The sequence below is a fragment of the Falco cherrug genome, chromosome 12 (genome assembly GCF_023634085.1).
Source record: "Falco cherrug isolate bFalChe1 chromosome 12, bFalChe1.pri, whole genome shotgun sequence".
Classification (NCBI taxonomy): domain Eukaryota; kingdom Metazoa; phylum Chordata; class Aves; order Falconiformes; family Falconidae; genus Falco; species Falco cherrug.
The window spans coordinates 9,504,877-9,528,991 of NC_073708.1; the positions used below are offsets into that span (position 1 = coordinate 9,504,877).

General features: G+C 47.2%; 1 protein-coding gene across 6 annotated transcripts in view; it reads left to right on the forward strand.

Moving 5' to 3' along the window:
- Positions 1 to 1,251: 1,251 nt before the first annotated feature.
- Positions 1,252 to 24,115, forward strand: part of MTA1 (metastasis associated 1) — a 93,777-nt gene continuing 70,913 nt past the window's right edge. Inside the window, exon 1 of one of the 6 annotated variants that reach the window (XM_055724347.1) lies at positions 1,252 to 1,440. In XM_055724347.1, coding sequence (XP_055580322.1) covers positions 1,413 to 1,440 — 28 coding nt within the window. In that variant the 5' untranslated portion in view covers positions 1,252 to 1,412. Of the gene's footprint in view, positions 1,441 to 14,237; positions 14,570 to 23,310; positions 23,330 to 24,115 lie in introns of those variants that run through there. The other 5 variants (XM_055724351.1, XM_055724349.1, XM_055724348.1 and 2 more) reach the window with 5 other exon arrangements.

Consider the following 24,115-nt stretch of genomic DNA (forward strand, 5'->3'; position numbering starts at 1 on the left):
GCGTGAGGGCTGTTTGCGAGTACAGGTGGTGTCTGTATGCGGAGGCTGTGGGGGAGTACAGGTGGGGGGTGTGAGAAGGGCTGTGGGAAGAGGCAGGTGTGTGTGAGGAGGGCTGTGTGCGGGTATAGGGGTGTGCCTGTGGAAGGCTGTGAGAATACCCAGCGAGTGTACATGTGAGGAGAGCTGTGTGCCCAGGCAGATGTGTGTGAGTGCCAGTGGTGGTTGAGTGTGTGTGTCAGGCTGTACATGAGGACAGGCCATGTCTGTGTGTGGCCTGTCCACACCAGCGCAGGCAGGGTGTGTGAGGGGGGCTGAGCCTGGCTGGCCATGGGCGAGCTGTGTGAGGAGGGATGTGTGGGGACAGGCAGGGTGTGCGTGATGGGGTGACAGCAAAGTGTGTGTGTGACAAGAGGCTCTGTGTGTGTGTGTGTGTGGACAGGCGCTGTATGTGAGAACAGGCAGTCTATGTCTATGTGTGTGACGACAGGTGCTGTAGCTGTATGTCTCTGTGTGTGTGAGGACAGGTGGTGTAGCTGTATGTCTCTGTGTGTGTGAGGACAGGTGGTGTAGGTGTATGTTGGTGTCTGTGTGTGAGGACAGGTGGTGTGCCAGTGTGTGTGACGACAGGCTCTGTGTTGGTGTGCCAGTGTGTGTGAGGACAGGCCACGTGTCAGGGTGTGTATGAGGACAGGTGGTGTATCTGTGCTGGGGTGTGTGAGGACAGGTGCTGTGTTGGGAGGTGTGTGTGTGAGGACAGGCAGGGTGTGTGTGAGGACAGGCAGAGCACTGGTGTGTGTCTCCGTGTGTAAGGACAGGCGGTATATCAGTGTCAGGGGGTGTGTGTGTGCCTGTGCGAGGGCAGGCGGGGTGTGTGCGTGAGGACAGGCGGTGTGTGTCTCCGTGTGTGTGACAGGCGGTGTAGGTGTATGTCTGTGTGTGAGGAGAGGCAGGCTGTGTGTCAGCGTGTGTGTGAGCACAGGCGGGGTGTGCGTGAGAGGACAGGCGGTGTATCCACGTCGGGGTGTTTCTGTGTGACTGTGTACACACACAAGCGTGTGTGTCTGCGAGTGAGCACAGGCAGGGAGTGCGTGAGCCTGTGAGCGTGTGTGAGCACAGCCGGTGTGCCGGGGTGTGGGGGGGTGTGTACCGGTGCGTGCGCGCCCCCCGGCCGGCGCCGCTGCCTCACAGCCCGCGGGCGGGGCCGGCTCCTTCCCCTCCCGCCGCCGGCCGCTCCCCGCGCGGGCCCGCCCCGCCCCCCGCTCCCCCCGCCCGGGCGACAGCCGGCGCGGCCCCTTTAATTCCCCCGCTCCCCTCCCCCGCCCGGCCGCTCCAGCCTCCATTTTCCAGCGGATCCGGCACCTGGAGGCGGCGGCGGGAGCGGCCCGCGCCCCGCACCCGGCCCCGTCCCGGGCATGGCCGCCAACATGTACCGGGTCGGAGGTAAGCGCCCGCGGGGGGCCCCGCGGCCCGGCTCGGCCCGGCCCCGCCGCGCCTCCCGCCCCTCACCGCCTCCCGCGGGCGAGCGAGCGGCGCCCCGGGGGCCCGGCGGGCCGCGGTGGCGGGGCAGGCCTGGCCCGGCCGGCGGGGGGGGGGGGGGGGGGCGGCGGGAGCGGGGCAGGGGCCTGCGGGGCGGCCCGGCGCGGGGCTCGGCGGGTCCGGGGGAGCTCCGGAGCTGAGGGGCGGGGGGGGGGGGGGGGGGGGGGCGCGATGCGGGGCCGGGAGCGGCCTTGCGTTGCCGTGCGGGCCGGGGGCGCGGGGCTTGGCGGCCCGCGGGGCCGGCTGAGGGGGCCGAGGAGGCCGCGGGGGAGCGGCGGCGGCGGGGCGGGCGGGCTGGGGCCTGGGGCGGAGCGGCTGCCGCGGCGGGGGTCACACGAGGCTGCCGGGGCGGGGGCCGAGGAGCCGCGGGGAGCGGGAGCACAAAGATGGGCAGAGAGCGGCGCCGGAGCCGGGCTGGCGTGAGGCGCCCGGCCGGGCTCGGCCTCCCCGCCCGCCGCCGCCCGCCTGCGCCCCGGGGCTGCGCTCCTGCCCCCGTGTCCTTTGTTTTGGCTCACGTGAAGGGGAAGGAGGCAGCGGCGCTCCGGACTGCGTTCGGGGGATGTAAACCGAGGGTGGTCTGGCACGGATTTGCGCTCGGCCATTTTCCTCTATAAAAGCCGCCCCGTGGAGCTTCCTTCTCCCCAGGACTGTAGGATGTGCGGGAAGACGCTTTTGTGGGGATCCCGGCGTTTCAAAACGCCCTGTTCCTTGTGGAGTTCTTCAAAACCGGAGTAAAGTAAACAAGGGAAAAAACCACGGCGAAGGTGGCGAAGCCATCCCGCCTGGCTGGTCTCCATCGGCAACTACTTTCTGCTCTTTCCGCTTTTCTGGCCTGGCCTTACTTTGTGCTGTGAAAAATGTCACTTCTTTTGTCGCGTTGGTGCCTTTCCCTGGCCGCGCCGGGTTTCACGGAGGGGAGAGGTGCCTCTGCCTGTCCCGGCTTTGTCTCTGGGGCCGCTACGGGCTGGGTGCGCAGGCAGCGTCCTGTCCGCTTAGAGATGCTGAAGGATGAAGGGTGAGATGAGTTGTGGAAATTTACAGCTCGGTTCCTGGTGCGACTTGTGAAGGGAATTGTTTCCTGGAAATTACTGTTCGGCATGTAACGTTTGAGACACAGGTCTGGTGTGGAACGTCCTCTCCAGTATTTTTTATGGCAAAACCTGTACTGTGCGCCCCGTGGGCGGTGGGAAGGGACCTCTGGAGATCTCTAGGCCAGCCTCCTGCTAGAAGCTGTCCCGGTAGGGCAGGGTGCTCAGGGCCGTGTCCAGCCCGCTTCCTAGTATATCTTAAGGATGGCGATGCCACCCCGGCTTCGGGCCCTGTCCGGTGTTGACCACCGTGCACATGGCAAATAATTCTTTCCATGTGCCTGGTTGGATTTTCTCCTGTTTCAGCTGGTGTCCCTTGTCCCTCGGCCTATCCTTGCGCATCTCTGAGAAGAGTCTGGCCCTGTCTGCATGCCACCTCCCGCTCAGGAGTTGCAGACAGCAGGAACATCTCCCCAGAGCCCCTCTCATTCCCAGGCTGACCTAACCTGCCGCTGCTCTCTGCCTTTCTTTCCACACCCCATGCCTCCAGCTGACCCACCTTTGTGGCCTCTGCTGGACTCCTTCCCGTATGTCACTTGTGCTGGGGAGCCGAAGCTGGACCCAGCTCTCCAAATGGTCTTAGGAGTGCTGAGCAGAAGGGCAGGATGTGTCCCCTTGCCCTGCCGGCTGCGCTCCGGCTAAGGCGGCAGGGCTGGCTGCCCTTGTTGCCAGGGTGTGCTGCTGGCTCCTGGGCAATGTGCTAGCTTACCAGGTGCCTTCTGATGGAGACACTATGCCAACAGCCTTACCCCCCACCTCAGGCACGGGGCTTCACTCTAGCTAGAGTTGAACTTTCTGATGTTTTTGTCAAGCCATTCTCCAGGTTGTTGAAGTCTCTCTGATTAGTAGCCCTGCCCTCCAGCAAGCGTGCTTTCCCCAAGTCCCCAAACTTTGGAGAGTGTACTCTAGTCCCTCTCCAGGTCATCAAAAAACTTCTAAGCAGGGCTGGCCCCAGTGTTGATCCTCAAGGGATGCCATTAGTAACCGGCAGCCAGGTGAAGGCTGCAGCTGCTGATGGCAGTCCCTTGAGCCTGGTGTTCCAGACAGTTGTCTTCCCACCATTATTGTCCCGTTATCCAGGCTGCTCCTCTGCACTTTGGCTTGAAGGCTGTAGTGGGAGACTTAGCGTGGCCTTTGACACAAAGTCAAGGTGTCCAGCACCCCCTGCTCTCCCCTCAGCCAAGGAGCTCATATTTGCTTCCCAGAAGGAGAGTCGGGTTAGTCTGGTGTGGTTTGCCTGTGTTATATCCATTTTGGCTGGTCTCTCCGTCACCTTCTTGTCCCTTCTGTACTTGGAAATGTTGTTTGGGATTTGCTTCGTAACCTTTTTGGGCAGAGGGTGAGGCGGCTGGCTGATAGCCAAGGTTACAGTGCTCTGTTATTGTACATATGGATGAAGTCTTGATTTGACATATTACCAAGATCAACATACGGATGGATGCAGCTGTTTCTGTGTGAGCACTCTGTTTGGCCTGAGCCGGAGGAGTTTGTGTTATTGAATTGTTTCTGACCTCTGGTGCTGGTATCTCCCACTAATGGTTTTGTGCACTGAAGTTGTGTGTGAACTCCAGGGCAGGATTAAATCCTGAATGGGATTTGTGCATAGTCATTTCATACACTTCCCACTGGAAGGCAAACATTCAGCAGATAATCTGTTATTATTCTTGTGGCTACCAAATTGCGTTGTGTGAACTCCAGACCTAACAGCTGCCAAGAGCAGCTTGCTCACTGTAGATCGATAACGCTCCTAGAAGTATACGTTGACTCAGAAAGGATGGTCGTCATCACTTTTGGCCTAATCACGAAACACTGGATTTTTGTCTTCAGAAACCAGTAGGGTGAATTGCACATCTCTGACATAGGCTGATATTAAATGCATAGTTGACAGCTCTTCCAGGAGACATGAAGTGTCTTGCTCTCTTTTCATGTTGACATGCAGTAGTTCCTGGATAGAGGAGCCTGCGCTATGGAGGCCCAAAGTGACATGCAAGTCTTCTCTGTGTTGTGTGGCAGAGCGAGCATGCCGAGGGGGGGGACGAGACACAGGACACGACAACACACGGGACATTAGGAGCTGCCGTTTGAGTGGCTGTAAGTCTCTGTAGGTAAATTGACTGCTGGTGTCAGGTCCGCTTACAGAAAGCAACTGGTTCTCCTGGTTCCTACCAAGTTTCTGCTGGTACGTTTCTGCTGGGGAAGGGGGTGCCGTTCAATACAAATGGGGCTCTCCCAAGCTAGCATGGTTCACAGAATGTGAAGCTTCTTAAATGTGTAGGGAAGATGCCAGGGTATCAAATTCCAAAATGAAGTATGGCATCTTATTTGTTGTCCAGAAGGAAATCCTGGAATCACCTGCCTCCAGGGTAGTAGAAGTGAAGATCTTAGCAGCTGCCACACAGCCATGAAATAAATGGCAGCATGAGGAGAGTGTGGGCTGCTGCGGCTTGGAAGGAGTCATGGTGGGCTGGCCTGCTGCTCCATGGAGTGGACTGGCAGTCTGCGCGATTGCAGGCCGTGTGGGAATGTTGGATAAACACCAGATCTCAGAAGCTTGGGACCTCTGAGCTGGAATTTGGGGCCTCTGATGAAAAAATGCATGTGGGAGAGAGATGTTCATTGTTCTAGCTGGTGCCAGGCTCTGCTTTCAGGAGAGTGCTGTGTCAGCTGCCTGGAAGAGAACAGGTCATCTCAGTATCAAGAGACTTTCCAACAGCTATTCTGTCTCCACCTTCTCCGGAAGAGTTGAACTGTAGTATGACAAGTATTCCTTCAGTGGTGGCAATTGATCGAGCCCTGCTGCAGGTTTGTGCCCCTCTGGCATTCCCTTGGTGCAGTGAGACAATGATTTTTGCATTTCCATCTTGCACTGATTTGAGGAACTTAAAATTTTTCCACCTTCCCTCCTCCTCACTCTTTGTTTTTTCCTGGATTATTTTTAATCTGCATCAGCTACCCGATCTGGTTCACTGTGGGACTGTGTGAACAGCTGAATGGGCTCAGTGGGAGGGCTGGGAACAAGGGGACGGGAAAAGAAAGGAGAGGAAGGATGGAGGAAGAACTACTGAAGCCCAACACTTTTGCTGAGACAAATGTCAGTTTACGCTTTTAGGTGAAAAGCCTTTTATGTGTTCTCAACTTTTAAGTTACCTCCTTGTTTGGGAGCATACTCGGCTACAAAATTATCACTGATTTTAAGACTATGGTATGTTTAAGGTATGTTTAAATGGCATCAGGAGATACACTCACAGGTCAGTCAGGCACATACATACTAGCTGCATCTAATATGTTTAAAGCAAGTGGAATTATGACTCCACAGTGCCTGTCATGGGCACCTAAGATTCCCAGCAGCTTTCTTCCAGTGTGCTGGAGACTGAAGCTCTACAACTTGGTGGAGTTATTTCTCACTCACTTGATTAGACCTGGTAGTGGTGTGCCTGTCTGCACTGCAGTCATACTTCACATTTCAACATAGCTATCCCCAAAGTTTTTAAGAATGGCAGCATGACATCATCTCCCTTTTATTATAGGCTGTTATTAATGCATAGCTGGGGACCGTGGTTTGACCTGCCCCCCATCCTGTTACATACCCCTGTTTGGCATCTGCGCTCTTGTGGCAGAGTGTGACTTGAATGAGAGCGGTGAGCAGATGGGTGCATGGGTCCCCTTGGCATCACGGTGATGTCAATAATAATTTTCTGTGCTTTCTGTGGTAAAGGACTGAGGTACAGAGTTATTGAGGAAGCTTCACAGAAGTGTGGTGTTGAGGCCAGAGCTGAAGGATGTAATTCAGATCGTTTAACTGCAGGGGCATGTGTAAACCCTCTCCTGTCCTCTTGCATGGTTATCTGTGTGGATGTATTTTGGATTGCAGGAGGGGTTACTGTGGGATGTTTTTGTTTTGGTTGTGTTTGTTGGTTTGGTTTTGTTTTGTTTTGTTTTTTTTCTTAACTAACTTTGAACTGTAGTGGAGTATTTGAAGGTAGCCTGAGCTGAGAGCGCATTTAGTGGAGAGTGGTATTAAATAACCAGTAAAGAAAATAAAAATAAGCATTCATTCTTGCAACTTACTAGTAGGTTTCTGCAGTCATTTTCCCTGATAAATGTAGGACGGGTTCTAGCTTATCACCTTTCAGCAACAGCCAGGCAATGAGTTTCTTCATCTTTCCTTTCATCGTAGTTATACACGTTTATGTTCTTGTGGTTTACAGTCTTCCTTTCCTTTTCTCCCCCGTGTCGGCCTGCTTCACTAGCTTCATTAGCTGGCTGGTAACGGGGAAGCGTCGCATGGTGAGTAGCATTGTCAGCCAGCTTAAGTGTGTCTGGGGGCTAGACCTACAACCATGGTGTCTGCACGTGCTCAGCGCGTCTGTAATAGCTGTAAAGCTCATTGCAGCTGGCAAAACGGAGGGAAAGTGCTAAGCTTGCTCCTGCCAAGGGGGGACTCTGCCTTCCCCTGGCAGGGTGGTGCTCGCCTCCTGCCTCCTCTCCTGTTTCTTGGCTGCCTCTTTGGCCAGGTGGCTGCTGCTGGCCCCTTAGAAAGTCAGCGCAGTGACAGTGACATTTTCTGCTAGGTCAGTGAGTTTAAGCAATTCCTGGGCTGGTGCATGGGAGGCTGTGCCAGGCCGGCCTGGGGTAGGGGGACACAGCAGAGCTGGGACAGGGGACACACAGCTGGTCTGTGGCAGGGCTGGGGTGGGGGGACACAGCAGAGTTGAGACAAGGAACACGCAGCTGGTCTGTGGCAGGGCTGGGACAGGGGACACGCAGCCAGCCTGTGGCAGGGCTGAGGCCAAGGGAACACAAATGACTTGTGGCAGGACTGAGGCGGGGGATACACAGTTGGCCTGTGGCAGGACTGTGGGGGGGGATACAACACAGCAGGGCTGGGGTGGGGGGACACAGCCGGCCAGCAGCAGGGCTGGGGTGGTTTGGTGGGCAGCCGAAGCGGCAGGGCCTGCATGCTGCCTTACTCCTTGGCGGCCCTCTGTGCCCGTCCCTCTTGTTTGCATGTTTTGCCTTTCAGTGATGGCAAATAGAAGACACTTGATAAATTGTGGAAGAGGGACTTTCAAACTCTTTAAGCATTGCCTTTTGTTTAACTATTGAGATTTTGGGTGATTGTAAGAGAATTTCCTTTCAATTGCGTGTGGTTGTTTTTCAAGCAACTTTTGATGTTTAAACATTCTAACTTTAAATAAAGATTACTTCATCTCTCCCTAGTAGGAGAAGAGAATAAAGTGGTTGCTGTTACTTGGTTTTACTTTGATTTATAAACTGTTTGTGAGCAGTTTGGGGTTGCTTGAGAGTATGGCTATTAACTGTTTGAGCTTGCCTCCTCCTAGTTCTGCACGTCTTCTGGCAACAAGTGATCTGTTAAGTCAGTGTTACTTCTGCACCAAGTAAGGAGTTTTTATACTGTGTTTACTGCTTTGCTAGATCATTATTTTATTAAATCCCTGAACAGGTAAGTGACCGAGCCCTTCAGACGCTTTGCCTGTTTCCCCATGAGGTTTAGATAACTGGAACTGTTGGGAAAGGTACTCTTGTAAGATACTACAGTTCTAGGTCTTTAGGATCTTGGAGCCCTTTGCTGTAGATGTAATATACAAAGAGGCCCTGCTTCAAAGTGTTGTTTGGGTTTTTTTTGGGTCTGATATGATTCCTCCTCTCCTCTTTACTTGTAAAACCAAATTTGGCAGGACCTGTGAAGCACCAGTGAGGCTTTCAGGCAGTGTAGCCCAGCCCAGAAGGAGCCATGCACATGTTCTCCTTTTCTAGCTCTTTGGCTGGATCATCTTTGGGAAGGAGAAGTGTTCCTGAGATAATTTTTTACTTGACATTGATCAATGAAGTAGAGCGAAGAAGTTAGTTGGCAGCTTTGAAGTGAGTTTGCAAGTAAAAGAAAAAAAATCTAGGCTTCTCCAGTCTTTTACACGTGTGTTACTCGCAAGCTGTTTAGTCTTGGTGGTGCCTGGGATTTCACAGCTCTGGTTCCATGTGTTGCCAGATCACCAATCATGATCTGTGTCAGATGTGGTCCATGGTAATGTGTCTGTTAAATTGCACGTGATGTGCTCTGTTTAATTTGGGGACTTCATGCTTTTATGCAAGGTGTAGGAGGATAGACTATACTTGACCAAGCATAAAGTTAGTGTGGTGTGAGCGGATGATTCCTGATTCAGCACAGAGCTTGTCCTTACAGAGTTAAGTTGTCAACATGTGAGCAAATTTGAACCAGCCAAGTGAGACAGCTTCTGAGGATGTTTTTCCCTGGTAACCCTGTCGATTTAAGCAACGCCTGCTCGCAGACACTTGCTACTGTCTCACATTGCTTCCTTAGCTGGACTGGCACAGCTTGGCGTGGCTGTGCAGCTCAGCAGCTCAGCACATTGGGTTCGTTGGGAGACAGTGTTTTGACCCCGGGGAGTTCCTGATCAGGTTTACCATGTGCGTGCCTGCCTCCAAGGAGAAGCTGTCACAACCTGAGGGGATGGTATGAGAGGGCGGGGGATGAATCAGCTTCACTGGCACTCATGTTTGAAGAAACATCTGCAAAACTATGGCAGGAGTTTATACTTCATCCATGCTTTACATTGTGAAGCCGTGATGTTTCTGATCTGGCACCGAAACCCTTACCTCTGGACTTAATATACTGTTGTACCACAGCCTAAGCAGTTAATCCACCTTTCCTAACTGAAGTGGAACATTGCTTTTAAACAAACAAACCAACCCAAAAGAAAAACTGCAGTTGTTGTTTCTTGACGGTGATACAAGACTTGGCGTCTTCTTTTGCAGCTCTTGAGATACTTGCAAAGAACGTGAAGCTGATTTCTTGTCATCTTATGAACTGCCTAAATATCTTTTGGAAAATAATGGGTTTTTTTGTCTGTGCTTAGCAGTAAGAATTGCAATGGAATAGGCAGTTCTCTTGGCTTCTAGAGAAGATAATGAGGGTGCAGTTTGAGGATACTCCTCTCCCATGCTTCCCTCCCTGCCCCCCAACTCCTCCATGATTTAAGGAGTTCTCTCTGTCCTAGTTCCTCTGTTTGCTCAAGTGTTTCTCCGGCTCTTCTGTAAATTAGACCATCCTGGTCTTCCCTTACAACCCAGCTTTGGGGAAAGGCCTTTCTGTTTTTTAAGCCTGGACTATTTCCCTGAACTGGTTAATGGTATTGCCCCTCAAAGAGTTGCACTGGTGCAGCTGAAATTACATAGGCTTGCAACTTTTCTATTGCAGAAAATATTTGAATAGCTACAACCTTGGCAAATGAAGTGGCAGAAGAGGTAATACAGAACAGGCTTTGTGTCCAGAGAACTTTAAATCATGCCTGGATATCTCATGTAAAGTGAAGAATAAAACCAATGGTTCTCCAGGTATATTCAGTGTGTGCTTGTCCTGCAGAAATCTGGAGGGAGTTGACTTAGTGAACCTAAAGAGGGTCAGTGCCACATGCAAGCGTGCCTCAGTTATAGCTGGTATATTGGGAATGGATTAATTGAAATGGGTTTCCTTGTACTGCCATATAATTGATTTCTAGCAGCAGAATTGCTTCTTTATCCTCAGGGTAGTACTTTGGAAGCTTAATTTTATTTCCAGGATTCTCACAAATTCTCTTTTCAAGTCTTGTTTGTACACAGTTGCCCTACCTTACCTTTTAAGCCGACATCCCTAGTAGCAGTTACTTCAGTGTGGCATAGTTCTTGTCTAAGAAGTGACCTGTGATGTACAGCTGACACCCGTAACCTCTTTTTCACAAGTGCCAGCATATTGCTGTCCTTTGGTTTTTTCCACAGGTGGTCTGCAACTAAATACAGCCAACAGTGCTGTGAGGAACAGAAATAAGGACATTGACTTCATCTAAAATTCGTGTTCTTTCTTCCATGAGGTGGTTCTTCCCTTCTGCACCCAGTCCTTTGTAGTTTCACGCTTTTACTGGGAAAGGTACCGTATGTAGGAACTCTGGGCCTTGTCCAGAACGGAGATCTTAAGTCTCTAGATTGTTGCTGCTAGGCAGAATACCTGCCACCTACCCCCCCCCCCCGCAGAGAGGGTAAACATTAGGGAACACAGCTGGTCATAATGAATCAGATCAGGAGTTAATCGAGCCCAGGACCTGCCTTCTATGGCACTAATAATAGAGGTGTTAAGAGGCGCTAAGAGAAGCGAGCACCTTTGATAATTCCCCCAAACACTGCAGAATCTCCAGTGAATTGCTTTAAAACCTAGTCCATTAATTGTTTCTGAAATAGGAACCATTTCATATCCCTAATTGTCTGTCTTGCATTTCTCGCTTTCTCTTGTAGTTTTTAGTATCTATGTTTTTAAGATAGGGAACAGTGGTCAGAACTTAATTATCTTTGAGACTTCTGTCCCTCTGTGAAATGTTTTAAATCAAACAAAGGGTTCAGGAGTTAATAGGGAAGAACTAATGACTGGATAATGGAGTTGCATAAACCTTGTTTCACTAAGAATCGGACAAAAAAATGATATGAGGTAGCTGAACAGGAATTTTTCTTTCCCCCTTTGACATGATAGAAACAAAGAACAGAAGGCCTTTGGGAAGTTCCAAATCCCTTAATGTTTCAGAGTTTAAATGGGATTGAGAATTTTCAGTCTGTCCAAGCAAGTTGCATGTATTAGAGACTTAGATGGGGTTTTTTTTCTCTAAAAAGGTAGAAAATACTTCTTGGCTTGAGTTGTGTACTGTGTGGTAGATACTTGAGTTCTTGTTTGTAACCATTACAGGTCCTTTAGAGGTTTGGTTTTGGGTTTATTATTATTTTGTTTTTTTAGTGTGTCTTACTACCTGGGAAGAGCTTGCCCTGATAGAAGTTTGTATCAGCGTTTCTGTAGGTCTGTGCATAATCTGTAGTCCTGTTACATGGACCTTGGTATGAATTGCTTCTACTTTAGGGCTATGGTTTGGGGAATATTGAACCTGGCTTTTTGGAAGCAAGACAGAATAACTGATACGTAGGTTTCATCTCAAAACAGCCAAGTTATTTTGGCTGTCCCCTTCCAGATACAAGTTCTGCACATTTGGAAGAAAATGTAATGTGAACATTTTGTTTACCATATGAATGTGCTCAAGAAACAAGGGCAAAGCTAGCATGATTTAACTGGGCTATCTCAACCTATCCCTACTAAATTTAGTGATCGTTTGCTGTCAACTGTATGGAGTGGAGATTTATGCAGGAGATGGCACTCGCTTTTGCTATGTCTCTCACTAAATGATTATAGGTATTTCAGATCCTTGTGTGCTTGAGTTCTGGCTCCATTTCCACTCACTTTTTTTAAGGAGTTGAGAAGTAGTAGCGGTGTTGCCTATAGCGCAGCAAGCTGAGGATGAGGCAGCATGTATCCTATGCACGCAGTAGCCACAAATACTGCTGCTCAGTAAATGCAAACTGAACTTGTGCTGACAGTATATCTGTTAATACCTTTGTGGATCTGTGAAAAGACATTAATTGTAAATAACCTGTTCATGCATACTGCTAGGTATACTGCATTTCTGTTTCGGTTCTGCATTTCTGCTAATGAAAATATTGTGCTGGTAAGGCTTTCTCTCTTGAAACTGTATCTGTGCTGTAACTAAACATTTCATCAGGTGACAGCTGCTGTGAGTGCTGCTGTTTTTTGAACAGCCGGAAGGCAATGGGACCTGGGCTCTGCCAGGTGAGATTGCTTGACTTGTTAGGCTGAAAGCAGTGTAGCCTCTCCAGCCTCCTCTTTCATGAGAATGTAGACCATGAGGTTTTGTGTTATCTAAAATGAAAAGTGAGTGACAGTTTCAGGACCAAGCTGCTGAATAAAAGCTGGAGTTTACTGAAAGAAACTGGCCCAAAGTTGAATTTGAAACCCAGAGTATGAGGAGGCATATGTTTCCCGTAAGAGAAGTAAGCAGGTCATCATAAGTTTATGCACTCTCTTGACACTCATCTTTAATTCAGGGCAGCAGCTTTGTGGATTGAGCAGGGGAAATATTTGCAACTGTGAAGTTCTTTATCACACGTGTGGAAATGCACGTTGTACCCAACAGTGGTAGTAAGTGTGGGAAGAAGGCGGCTTCAGCCTCCTTTGTGTACCGAGTACATCTGTAGCTAATGCAGTGCACAGTGTGTAAGTCTTTCTGGATGTAAGGTAGGTAGTATTCAGCGAGGTCAGTCCTCAGAAAGTGCTTGTAGCTTGAAAGGCAAATGTAAGTTAGGAAGGATAAAAATACTTTCGAGCATTTTTGCAACTTGATCACCTAAAAGCCTATAAGGTTGTTAGGTAGCTCAGACATGCCTAATCTTATAAATATACGACCTCTAGACAGTGTGTGTTCTCTCTTTTGCAGTACTCCCTCCTGAGTTTGTTTTCTGCGGACCGATGGTAGACTTAATCAACAGCTGACATGAAGAGGGCAGAGGGGGAAGCTGTTTTGCAGTAATGTCTTAAAAGCATATGAGAGCCAAAAAAAAGTCTGTTATGTTTATTGCTAATTGAGAACAATTCTTTTACTGCCTTTGTGGAACACTTCCATCTTCTGTGGCCTGTAGGCAGTCATTCTGGATTTAGTTAGTTGCTGTACCGTTGCAAGTGTGCTTGTGTCTGTGTGTTCTGGTGGTTTAGTACCTGTATAATACAGCATTGCTTTCTAGAAAGTTGTGCGTATTCTCAATTTCAGAAGAAAAAAGTGGGATATAAAGGCCTTCTGCACAGGTTTATGTTAGGCGGCTACTTCTGCTCTATAACAGCATAGGCAAGAGGAAGAAATGAATCTTAAGTGTGAGTCAGAAGGTAGTCATATGTGTGATGGTCCTTACTGTCTTGTGGTATTGGCACACGCTCCTCAGTCGTTGTTTTAGCCTGATCACAGGTAATTCTGTAATGTGGATAAGTGATGCAGTTAATTACAGTCATGATGTGGATGCATGGCTGATTATTTCGGGGATTGTGAGTTTAAGCTGTAAGCTGTTGTGAAGGTATGGGATTGAATCTCCAGCTCTTCTGTTCAGGCGGTTGGGCGGTGAGGGGTGAGCTTCACGTGTTTTATGGTGGTTGCTGTTTGTAAGGAGACGTGCTGCGCTTGTGGGATGCAGAGCGGCTAGGCTAGCCCTTTTCTTCTGTCGTGTAAGTAGGAAAGCCAGTAAATTAGCAAGGGTAGACAGTCTGTTGTGTTTGAAGGGCCTGACTTCTTGTTTTGCTTGCTATCAGGCTCCATTTTTCTGTCTCTGGACTTTTTTTTCTTTTTTTTTTTTTTCTTTTAAGAGTACTCCTTCCTTCCTGTTCTGTGGTAGGAGCTGAGAGGCATGTCTTCCTGTTGTTTAAAGTTTGGGTTTTTTTTTTAAAGTTAATTTTGTCGTTCCCCATCCTCTCTTTCAGCCCAGGGCACAGAGACTCTGACAGCTGTGCACAGAGAGGATGACTCCCATTGGCAGCTGGATTGTTGGGAGCCTGTGGAGGGTTCCTGTGATCCAACGTGTGTAGTTGTAGCTACTGTCACAAAAGCAGACAGGGAATAGTGTTAGCTGGGTAGGTGGTATGAGACGGATGCACTTCCATGGCGTGGGAGGGAGCTGGAGATGAAGGGGAAGTGCTGCACCAGGGGAGAGTAGGTGTTTCGGAGTGCAGGGGTCAATGGAGCATGGTGCTGTACCTCCTTTAAATGCAGTGAGTGAGAAGCTAGCTTTTTCATTGCTGCTTGAACAATTCTAGAGGAGTGCTCTTACCTGCTAAAGCATCAGGTTGGAGAGTGGTTTGTTAAAATTAAAATTTCCTTGTTGTATGTGTGGCACAGTAAGTAACTAGTGTTTCTGTGCAGGACAGCATTTTAATTTAGTGAAAGCATTTAAAATCTCTATGAAAAATGCAAATTACTCCCCTTTGATCTGCTCACATTCTGGTTTATGTGATTTGCAGCGTGGCCTGCATAACTTGCAGAGAAGAAACCCTTTTCCAGGTAATTTGAGTAATGAGAAATAGGTCTCCATTAGTTGCATAGCTACTGGTGAAATGCTCAACATGGTTGTGGGATTAGTCTCAAACGTGGATGAGATGTACTGGGCTGTGCATTTGTGACATGGTGAAGTCATCAAGCACTGGTCTATATGCATTTCTACACTGTGTCATGTGTCGGCTCTTGAAGCATCCCGTGGGACAGCTTCAGTTCTGCCTTTCTGCCAGCAGTGTGCAGTGAGCCGTTTTATGTGAGGTTCGTTTGCAGTTGCTGATCATGGGAGTGTGGGATTGGGGATGTTCCTGCTGCTGAGCAAAACAACGCTTTGGGGGTTTATTTATTCAATACTGTTGGATACCACCGTGAGCTATTCTTTGGTAAATCATTCATTTGTGATAAACTTTCTTTAAATCCATGCCAGGCTTTACAATTGATAAGCTGTAGTTACATGAAAAATTGAGTTAATGTTCACTTGAGGTAGAAAATGTGTCTGTGAGAACAATATATGCACATATGTGCACACAAAAAAGCTGTTAGAAAAATGACGTGAGCTATGAAGATTTGTAACAGTCACCTGAAACCCGTGGATTTAAAGATGACAGAGACTGACATTTTCTTTGGTTTTCATTTTTAATTTTCTGTCACAGTATTCACAAACAAGATTTTGGATCGGTCTCAGCCGAAGTGAAGTGAGGGGTAGTCGGTTGTGTTGGGAGTAATGAGAGCGGTGGAGGGAAAGAACTTGTCCTTTCTTTGTGTTATAACCGTTTCCTGCACCTGTTTCCCGTCTGTCACTCTGGCCCCCTGCTTAGTCTACTCAGTGGTTTTCCATTGTTCTATACCAATTATCTAATTGACACGAATTATTGCTCCATGTATCACAATCCTTCATCTTCTTTTGAATGTCGTTAATTTGTGTTTTTGCTTCAAATTTGGCCAAGGCCAATTGAATCTTTGTTGGGTTTGGGGTCTGATTATGGACCTTCAGAACCATAAGAGGGACCTTATCTTCTTGATGACCTTCCACCGGGATTATGGTAAACTGCATTTCCTGGATTATTCTCTGTGTAAGGAGTGTAATACAGGGAATCAAGCACGCGACTATTAGCAGCCCTAAGAACAACCCTCTGGTTATGACTCCCAGTCTTTTCTACCACTCGCCCCCAAGGGCTGACTGTCATATCTTATCCATACTAAATCCATTGGAAGTCTGTACAGGTACATGTGCAATCTTTTTCATCTCCCTTACCAGCTCATTCACTGCTTTTCCTTCATCATCTATTTCTAAGCAACGATTAGTAAGGTTAAATTTACCACATACCCCTCCTTGTGCTAATACATAGTCTAATGCTAGATGGTTCTGATATTTTGCAGTTTGCAGGTTTGTATTCTGCTTAGCTAAAAATTTAGAGCATCTCCTGTCTTATTCACTGCTATTTCCACAACCGCTTGCAGCCTAATAATTCTGTTAAGCATATATATAGGGGTATGGTAGCCCCAAGATCCGTACTCAGCCCAGGTGCCTGGGTCATAATATTCTATTATCCTTTCTGGGGGCCATTCATTTTCTTTCCAATTCCCTATTTGTAAACTTTGTCGTGCCCTTCTTAATTCTTCCATTTCTGTATATATAGGTACCCCCAGTCTCTCCCCTCGGGCAGTGGGTAATAGGAAGAAGCTGGGCCTGATTGTCCCTAATACACATGATCCTGTCCAATTTTTAGGCAACTCGGCATATGCTAGCTTACCACAGATCCAATAATACCCATCGGGGGCTGGTCACCCATGCGGTATTTGGCTACCATTTGTCCAATTTTTCAGGTTTCCCGGCATTACTTGAGGACTTCCTCAGGAGGTCCAATGTGATACTGTCTCATTCCATTCATATCCTTCCTCACAGACTAAATCACCCACCAGTTTTTTCCCATTTTGGTTTTGCCAGCAGGTTCTCCCGATTATGCTTGTTTGTAACACCCATTGTGTCTTTGTTACCTTCTGCTGGCTTCCAAATTTTTGGATTCAAGATGTTTGTTTCCATCGACTCCCAAGGCCGGCGGTCCCCTTGGTTAGTTCCTCCACAAACAAAACAGTTTGTCACATTTAATGCTGTTGCAATGTTTTTCACTAGATTTACAAACAGATTCTTAGCAATGGTTGGAATCTCATACTTAGCTCCTGTTTCCACTTCATGATAAAAAGAGTGGAACAATAAATGTTTTGCGGCAGATTTTCTAGCGTTTTCTATAATCCTTATATCCAGGATTGCCCTGGGATCTGCCCCTGTTCCGTAAATTTTTAGACCGTGTCTGGTTCGGTTCCTGCTTTTCCAGTCACCTGCGTTGATGATTTTAAGATTCACAGGATTACAGGTTTGGCCATTGCAGCTCAATGGTGCTTCGACCTTACTAAATTTCACATTGGGATGGCCACCCCCACAATGTGATTCGTATCCCAACAGACACATCCCCACCCTCTTCTTCCACAAAGGTGATTGAATTGGTACCTGGCGGTACTTGATGAAAGCAGATAATCAGGTCTCATCTGACACTGTCCCCACCCAGGGTATATATACTTATTCTAGTCCTTGTAATATTGTCTCCATTCTAGGTTCCCACAGTTTGCATCAAAATGATCGTCAATAGCATTGCAGGCGTCGAATCCCACAGATAGTGGTTCACTAAGATTTGTTCTGGTGTGACTCTGTCCAAGTAACCTGCCATGCCCATTATTTGTTCGCACCTCTGTCCACCGTTGATGGGGTACTTCTCTGGGATCGTAACAGGTTATTCTACCACTTTCATTGCATCTTGCATATTCTGTCTGGTTCACGTAACATGAGCTCAGCTTTTGCCCTTCACAGGCATAGATGGTATGATATACCAGGGTTTGTTCCTGAATTCTCCTTCTCTGGGTGTTAACAGTGCATTCGCTACAGTTCTGAGAATGCCCTTGGACCATCAGGGTCATGCAGGACCCTAAGGGGTTGCAGCCCTTGTTAAACCTTCTTGAGCTGTGGGACTAGTTCCTTCTCCAGTCTTGCCCTCTCCCTTATGCTTCTTAGAAGATGGTCCAGGCTCGCTAACCTGTGGCCCTTTACATGGGCTTGATTCAGGGCAGATAGCCAATTCTCTGGATATGTTTTCCAGTCACCATCTAGATTTAGTTCATACCCACAAAACAGTACCTTTACTCATATAGGCTTCTCAGTACCAGGCTTCTTCCACTCCCTTTTCTTCTTTTTCTTTGGATTCTAGAGTATGTCCTTACACTGGGGACAGAAAGTGGAGATTTTGAGACTATAACAGTATCACCATCGACAGCAATAATGGCATCTGCACCGTGTCTAGGCCAAATGGCAACTGGGAGGTTTAGGATGTTTTGGACATAACAGGTACTATCCTATTTCTGCTGGAGGTGGTATGCCTCCTGTGGGTTTGGGGCTCTGAATCCTTCTGCTATGGCCTGTATAGTTTCCAACAGCTGCTAATACACTCGTCAATATGCATTTCAATATATACAGATAATATTCAAAAGATCGTTATGCCCAGATACATTTCAAGTCCTTTTGAGCTTAACCTTAAGGTCTCCAGGAGTGGATTCAACCTTCCATGTCTCTGTTATGGGTCCTTTTACTCGAGATGCATGCATCCACCTCTTTTCTGCCATCCTTGTAGCTGTTTCTGTGGTAAGCAAGACAAGATAAGGACCTTCCCAGTGTGGAGACAACAATTCTTCTTTCCAAGTTTTTATCAAAACTTTATCTCCGGGCTGTATTTTATGAATGGAGAACCCCAAGGGCACGTTTTGAGCCAACATGCCCTTCTCCTGAAGTTCATTTAATTGTTTTCCCAGAGTTATCACATACTTATGGGTCTCATAGTCTTCTATCAAAGAATGATCTAAGGGCATTCCTTGAGAATACAGCATACCGTAAAGCATCTCATAAGGTGATACTCTGGTCTCCCCGTGTGGCATGGTTCTTATGTTTAACAGTGCTAGTGGTAAACATTTTACCCATGATAATTGAGTGTCAATCATCAGTTTGGCCAATTAGTGTTTAATTGTCTGATTCATTCTCTCAACCCGCCCAGAACTTTGAGGATGCCATGGCGTATGATATTCCCGTTTAATGCCCAGAGCCATAGTTAAAGCCTTCAAAACATTTGAGGTAAAATGTGTCCCCTGATTGGAATCAATGTTCCTGATTAAACCAAAGCGAGGAATAACATTCTCCAATAGATTCTTAGCTACCACTACGGTGGTGGCTCACGCTGCTGGGTAAGCCTCTACCCAATGTGTTAATTGATCCACGATTACCAACAGATATTTATGTTGTTCTACTTTTGGTAATTCAGTAAAGTCCACATGTATTCTCTCAAATGGTCGGTATGCTGTCCTTCTTCCTCCAGCAGGTGCTTGTCTAATCACTTCATTATTTATCTTTTGACACCTTAAGCATTCCTGGATGGTTTGTTTGGCTATCTCGTATATTCCTACACACCCATAAAATTTTAGAAATTGATCACTCAGTGCTTTTGTTCCCCAATGGGTTTGTAGGTGTAGTTGTAGAAGTACATGCCTAGCTTGTTCCTTTGACAGTATCTCTCTTCCATCAGACAGAACCCATTTTCCTTCTTTCAGTTCTGCCCCTGTTGTCTTTATAGTTTTTATTTCTGCATCCGTATACTTTTTCTCTTGTGTCCCTTTTTCGTTATCCGATTCCTGCAGGATTAAAACTACATTGTACTTCCTAAGAGCTGCTTCCCCAGCTTCTTTATCTGCTAGGTTATTCTCTCTTATGTGGAAGCCAGTTCCCTTCTGATGTCCGCTGACATGTACTACAGCAATCTCTCTAGGTCCTCTCAATGCCTGCAATTATCTAAAGTTTGGTGAATTAGCCCTTTTCCTTGGGTGCCTGTAAGTCCCCTTTCTTTCCAAGCTTTCCCAAACGTGTGGACTATCCCATAAGCATATCTATAATCAGTATAGATAATTCCACTTTTCCCTTTCAATAGTTCTAGGGCTCGTAATAATGCGTAAATTTCACATGCTTGAGTGGACCAAGCAGCACTGAGTGGTCCTGATTCCATCAGGACCGTATCCCTGTTTACAATGGCATACCCAGATCTTCTCTTTCCACCTGCCACTCTGGACGACCTGTCAACAAACAGTTTTTCCCCTGTCTCTAATTTTGTCTCCTCGAGATCGGGTCGTATTTTTGCTTGCAATTCAGTCACTTCTACACAGTTATGTTGTAGTTCTTTATGGGTTCCCCATATAGAAATGGTGCAGGGTTTTGTGCAGCAGTTACTTGTAGTTCTAAGTCAGGGGAGTCGATCAGGATGGCTTCATACTTCAGCATCCTACTGAAGCTATCCTGATCCATCAGTTAACCATTTTTCAGCCTTCTGCTGGAGTACTCCCCTAACGTTATGTGGCATATATAACCTTCAGAGGTGCCCCACAAGTGACTTTTCTAGCTTCCTCAATGAGTAAAGCAGTAGCCATGGGTGCCTGCAAACACGCGGGCCGCCCCCTACTCACAGGGTCTAATAGTTTAGAACAATATCCCAACAGGTTTCTTGATTCCTGCCCATTCTTGAGGTAATACTCCATATGCAGTTCAGTTAGAAACATTTACAAATAGATAAAAGGCTCTTTCTAAATCTGGGAGGCTCAACAGTGGAGCCTCTGTTAATGATGTCTTCTTCCCAACCTTTCTTCATTTTCCTCGTTCCACTTAATTCTCTCCCCAGTCAGTTTTTCATATAAAAATTTTACCTTTTCACTAAACCCTTCAATCCAGGGTCTACAATATCCCGAGAGCCCGAGCAGTTGCCTTGCTTCCTTTTTCATTTTGGGTGACGATAGGGCTAAAATCCCTGATACCCTGTCAGGATCCAGTTTTTTCTTTCCTTGGCTAAGCCAATGTCCTAAGTACCTTACCTCCTTTCAAATTTTAATTTAGATTTTGAGACCTTCAACCCTTTTTTCCCTAAGAAGTTAAGTAACTCAGTAGTGGTTCTCCGGGTCTCTCTCTCAGTTTTCCCAGTTATCAGTAAGTCATCCACATATTGAAACAGTTTCACTTCCCCCTTTACCTCAAAAAGCTGTGATAATTTTTCTAAGGTTTGGCCAAATAGATTTGGGGATTCAGTAAATCCCTGAGGAAGTACGGTCCATCTGAGCTGTTGTCACCTCCCTGTCTCAGGGTCTTCCCATTCAAAGGCAAAGTAATCCCGAGACCTTTCACTTAATGGGCTGGCCCAGGAAGCATCCTTCAAAGCTATTACACTATACCATATATGCTGAGCTGTTAAATGGTTTAGTATATGGGTTTGTCACTACTGGGGATTTGGTCATGGTTCGTTGATTCACAGCCTTAAAATTCTGAACAACCTATACGATCCATCAGCTCTATCAGCCTTTTTTGCCAGCAGAATGGGGGTATTATGTGGGGACATACAGGCTTCCAGCATCCCCTTTTGGAGCAACCTATCTATAACTGGTTTAAGTCCTTTTCTCCCCTCCAATGGGATAGGATATTGTCTAATCCTTATTGGCTGTTGCAGATTCACTATTTCTACCACCAAGGGTTCCATATCTAATTTTCCTGAGTCTCCCTCTTGATACCATACCTGAGGGCCTATTTCTCCCTCATCTTCTTGGGTTAGGGTATATAGCTGAATTTTTAATTCTCCCTTCTGGCTCTTGATTTCCAACACCAACCTTATTATTAAGTCTCTTCCTAACAGATTGTGCTCAGCCTCAGGTACCAGAAATAGGTCATTGAGACATAGTTTCTTTTCTGACTCTATTTCCACATCCTCCAATATAGGAACTTTAAAGGGCTCCCCTTTTGCCCCTACTACCGTGATATTCTTCTTCCCTTCCTTAACCCGTTTCGGTAATTTTCTAATAGTTGATTTCTCTGCCCCCAGTATCTACTAAAAAATAAACCTCTTCCCTCTAGGGACCTACTAATAATTTTAGCAAGGAATCACTTGATGTCCGGGTCCCCAAAAGATACAGCCCCTGACACCTCTAGTCTTCCTTATACATTTTTTCATCCTCTTGCCTTTTTCTACAATTCCTCTGAATATGCCCCTTTTTGATACAATAGTAACAGATAGGGATTCCATCTTGTTTTTCTGTTTGTCCTTCGGTTCCTTTTCACCCTGCCTTTTTCCTGATCCTAGGTAATTCATTTTCAGCTGGTGGTTGTTCTGATTGTTGTGAATAGGGAGGAGGTATATTATCCAGAGGCTCCCACTTTTCCTCTTCTCTATACTTTTCCTTGTTAGTTCTAGTATTTAAAGTGAATATCTGGGTTGTGGGAAGGGGGTTTGAGGCTCCTATCCGTAGAGCTGCATAATCACTCTCTTCTTGGTTAAAAGACTCCTTAGAGTTAACATAGAGGTTCAATGCCTGATATACCCAATCCCCAAAGGATCCAAAAACTGGCCAAAAAACATGTGGCCTTAAAGGTTCTTCTGGCCATTTTATCACGTAAAATTGAGCCATTTTTTCTTTATCTTTTCCTTTCCTCGATTCCCAGTCATCCCAGTATTTTAACATTATCCCCAATGGGCTTTCTGGTGGAATGTCTGGTATTTTACTTCCCTTTCTAGATTGGAGACCCCTCTTTGAGCCTCCTGGGTCCGAGAGTCTACTTTTCTCCTGACCCATCCTGGAACCCTTAAAGAAGTTCCGAATCCCTGACTGTCTAGAGGTGTCTTGTAAAGTGGTTGGCCCACCCATGAATTCTTAAAGCAGTTGCTTCGGTCCTTCACTGGCCGAGTCCCTCACGGGAGATCAGAACCGTGGTTAGAAGACCTCCACACTCACTTTGGTACTAAGTTCCTTCTCAGTCACACCCTTATACACAGTCACACAGCCGAATCCCACCCAGCCGAATGGTATACTCACAGATCCTCTTCATTCGGGTCTTTTCACGCAGAATTATGGGTCACGGAGGGAGAGCTCTTGGTTCTTTACTTGCCTCTTTTGTTCGGAATCTTATTGGACTCTAGCACTGCTATCGGCAAGGGCCGCTAGGGTGGGGCACCTCCCTTAACCGGTCGTAGATCCAAAGTCCAAGCAGATCACGTCGGGGTCACCAAATTGTTATAAATGAGGATGCAACTCAATCAGAATTTAGCAGTATTTATTATAAATGATAAAAGGTAAGTAAACAGCGCTGGGTGGGAGGGGAGTCTGCGCTCCACCAGCACACACCCCCTGTACAACAACGTGTTCCCTCTTATGCTTGTTGTGCTAATGCATATTCATTGCTGTACCGGGAAATGGCGTGGCTATTCAGATTAGTTCTTGACATAGGCGTTCCTTTCCTTGTGCCTGCATGTTTAATGTTGAGGGTCCCTTTGATGGTCATCGGGGACGAAGTTAGACGTCTTCCTCACTTGTCCTCTTTCTCACCCTGAAGAGCTGACTTCTTTCTTCTACCATATAAGGTGATTTGTCCAATACAGCAAAGCTCAGCTAAATATTTCACAATACCATATCCGCATGGCTGCTCCTAATGCAAGCAACCGTTTCCTACACCTGTTTCCCGTCTGTCACTCTGCCCCCCTGCTTAGTCTACTTAGTATTTTTCCATTGTTCTATACCAATTATCTAATTGACGCGAATTATTACTCAGGTATCACATTTGGGTGGTGGAGCCTTGAGATGTGAGATGTGGCCGGTGATCTTGGAGGCACCTGGAAGCTTCCACGTCCTCCACTGCAGTGTCCTTGTAGGGTATGGGTGGTTCTGCTGTGGGAGAAAAGATTTCTTTTTTTCTCTGCTGATGTGTAAATTGCTTAATGCCTGTCGTTGTTATTTCAGTCAGCAGTTGTTATTGCTGAAGCTGCCAAATATCTGCTTGGGTTTGTGACTTCTGGTAGAGTTGGTCATAGTAATGTTGAGCCTGTTGTTTTCCCTTTGGTACGCTGCCCAGAGCGGGTGCTTGGGAGGGGAGATTTAGGGTCTGGTTGCTTGGGGTGTTTATAACCATTTCTGGGAGCCTCGGTTTTCTATGAACCAGATGCCCAATCTGAATTCCTTAGAGGAGATCATTCCCCAGTCTGAAGCCTGTGGGGAAGGGACATTTAAGAGGAACTGACCCTTGCAGTCGGGAAGAAAGGTTTGGAGTCGCTTGGCTGCCTGTGACTGTGTGTGAAGATGATCAGCGTGAGAGGCCCGGAGCACAGAATGCACAAGAATATAAAAAATTGGGTGTAGCATTTCTGTGCTTTATTAGCCCTGGCTACGCTGTATGGTTAGGTAACCCAAGGTGTGCATTGCTTTAGTATTGGCATTGCAGCCTCATCCCTCATCGCTTCAACCGAGACTATGTTGAGACTTCATTGTTAAGGTATCTTTGCAACTCGTACAACACTGTTTTTTTGGAAAGACAACAGCTTGGAAACATTTTTTTTTTTTTTTTTTTTTTAAATTGTCACTCTTGGGATCGTAATCCCTGGGATTCTTGACTTGGGAGTGCTGTCTCGAGGCAGCCCAGCCCTGCTGCAGGGCCATGCGGGC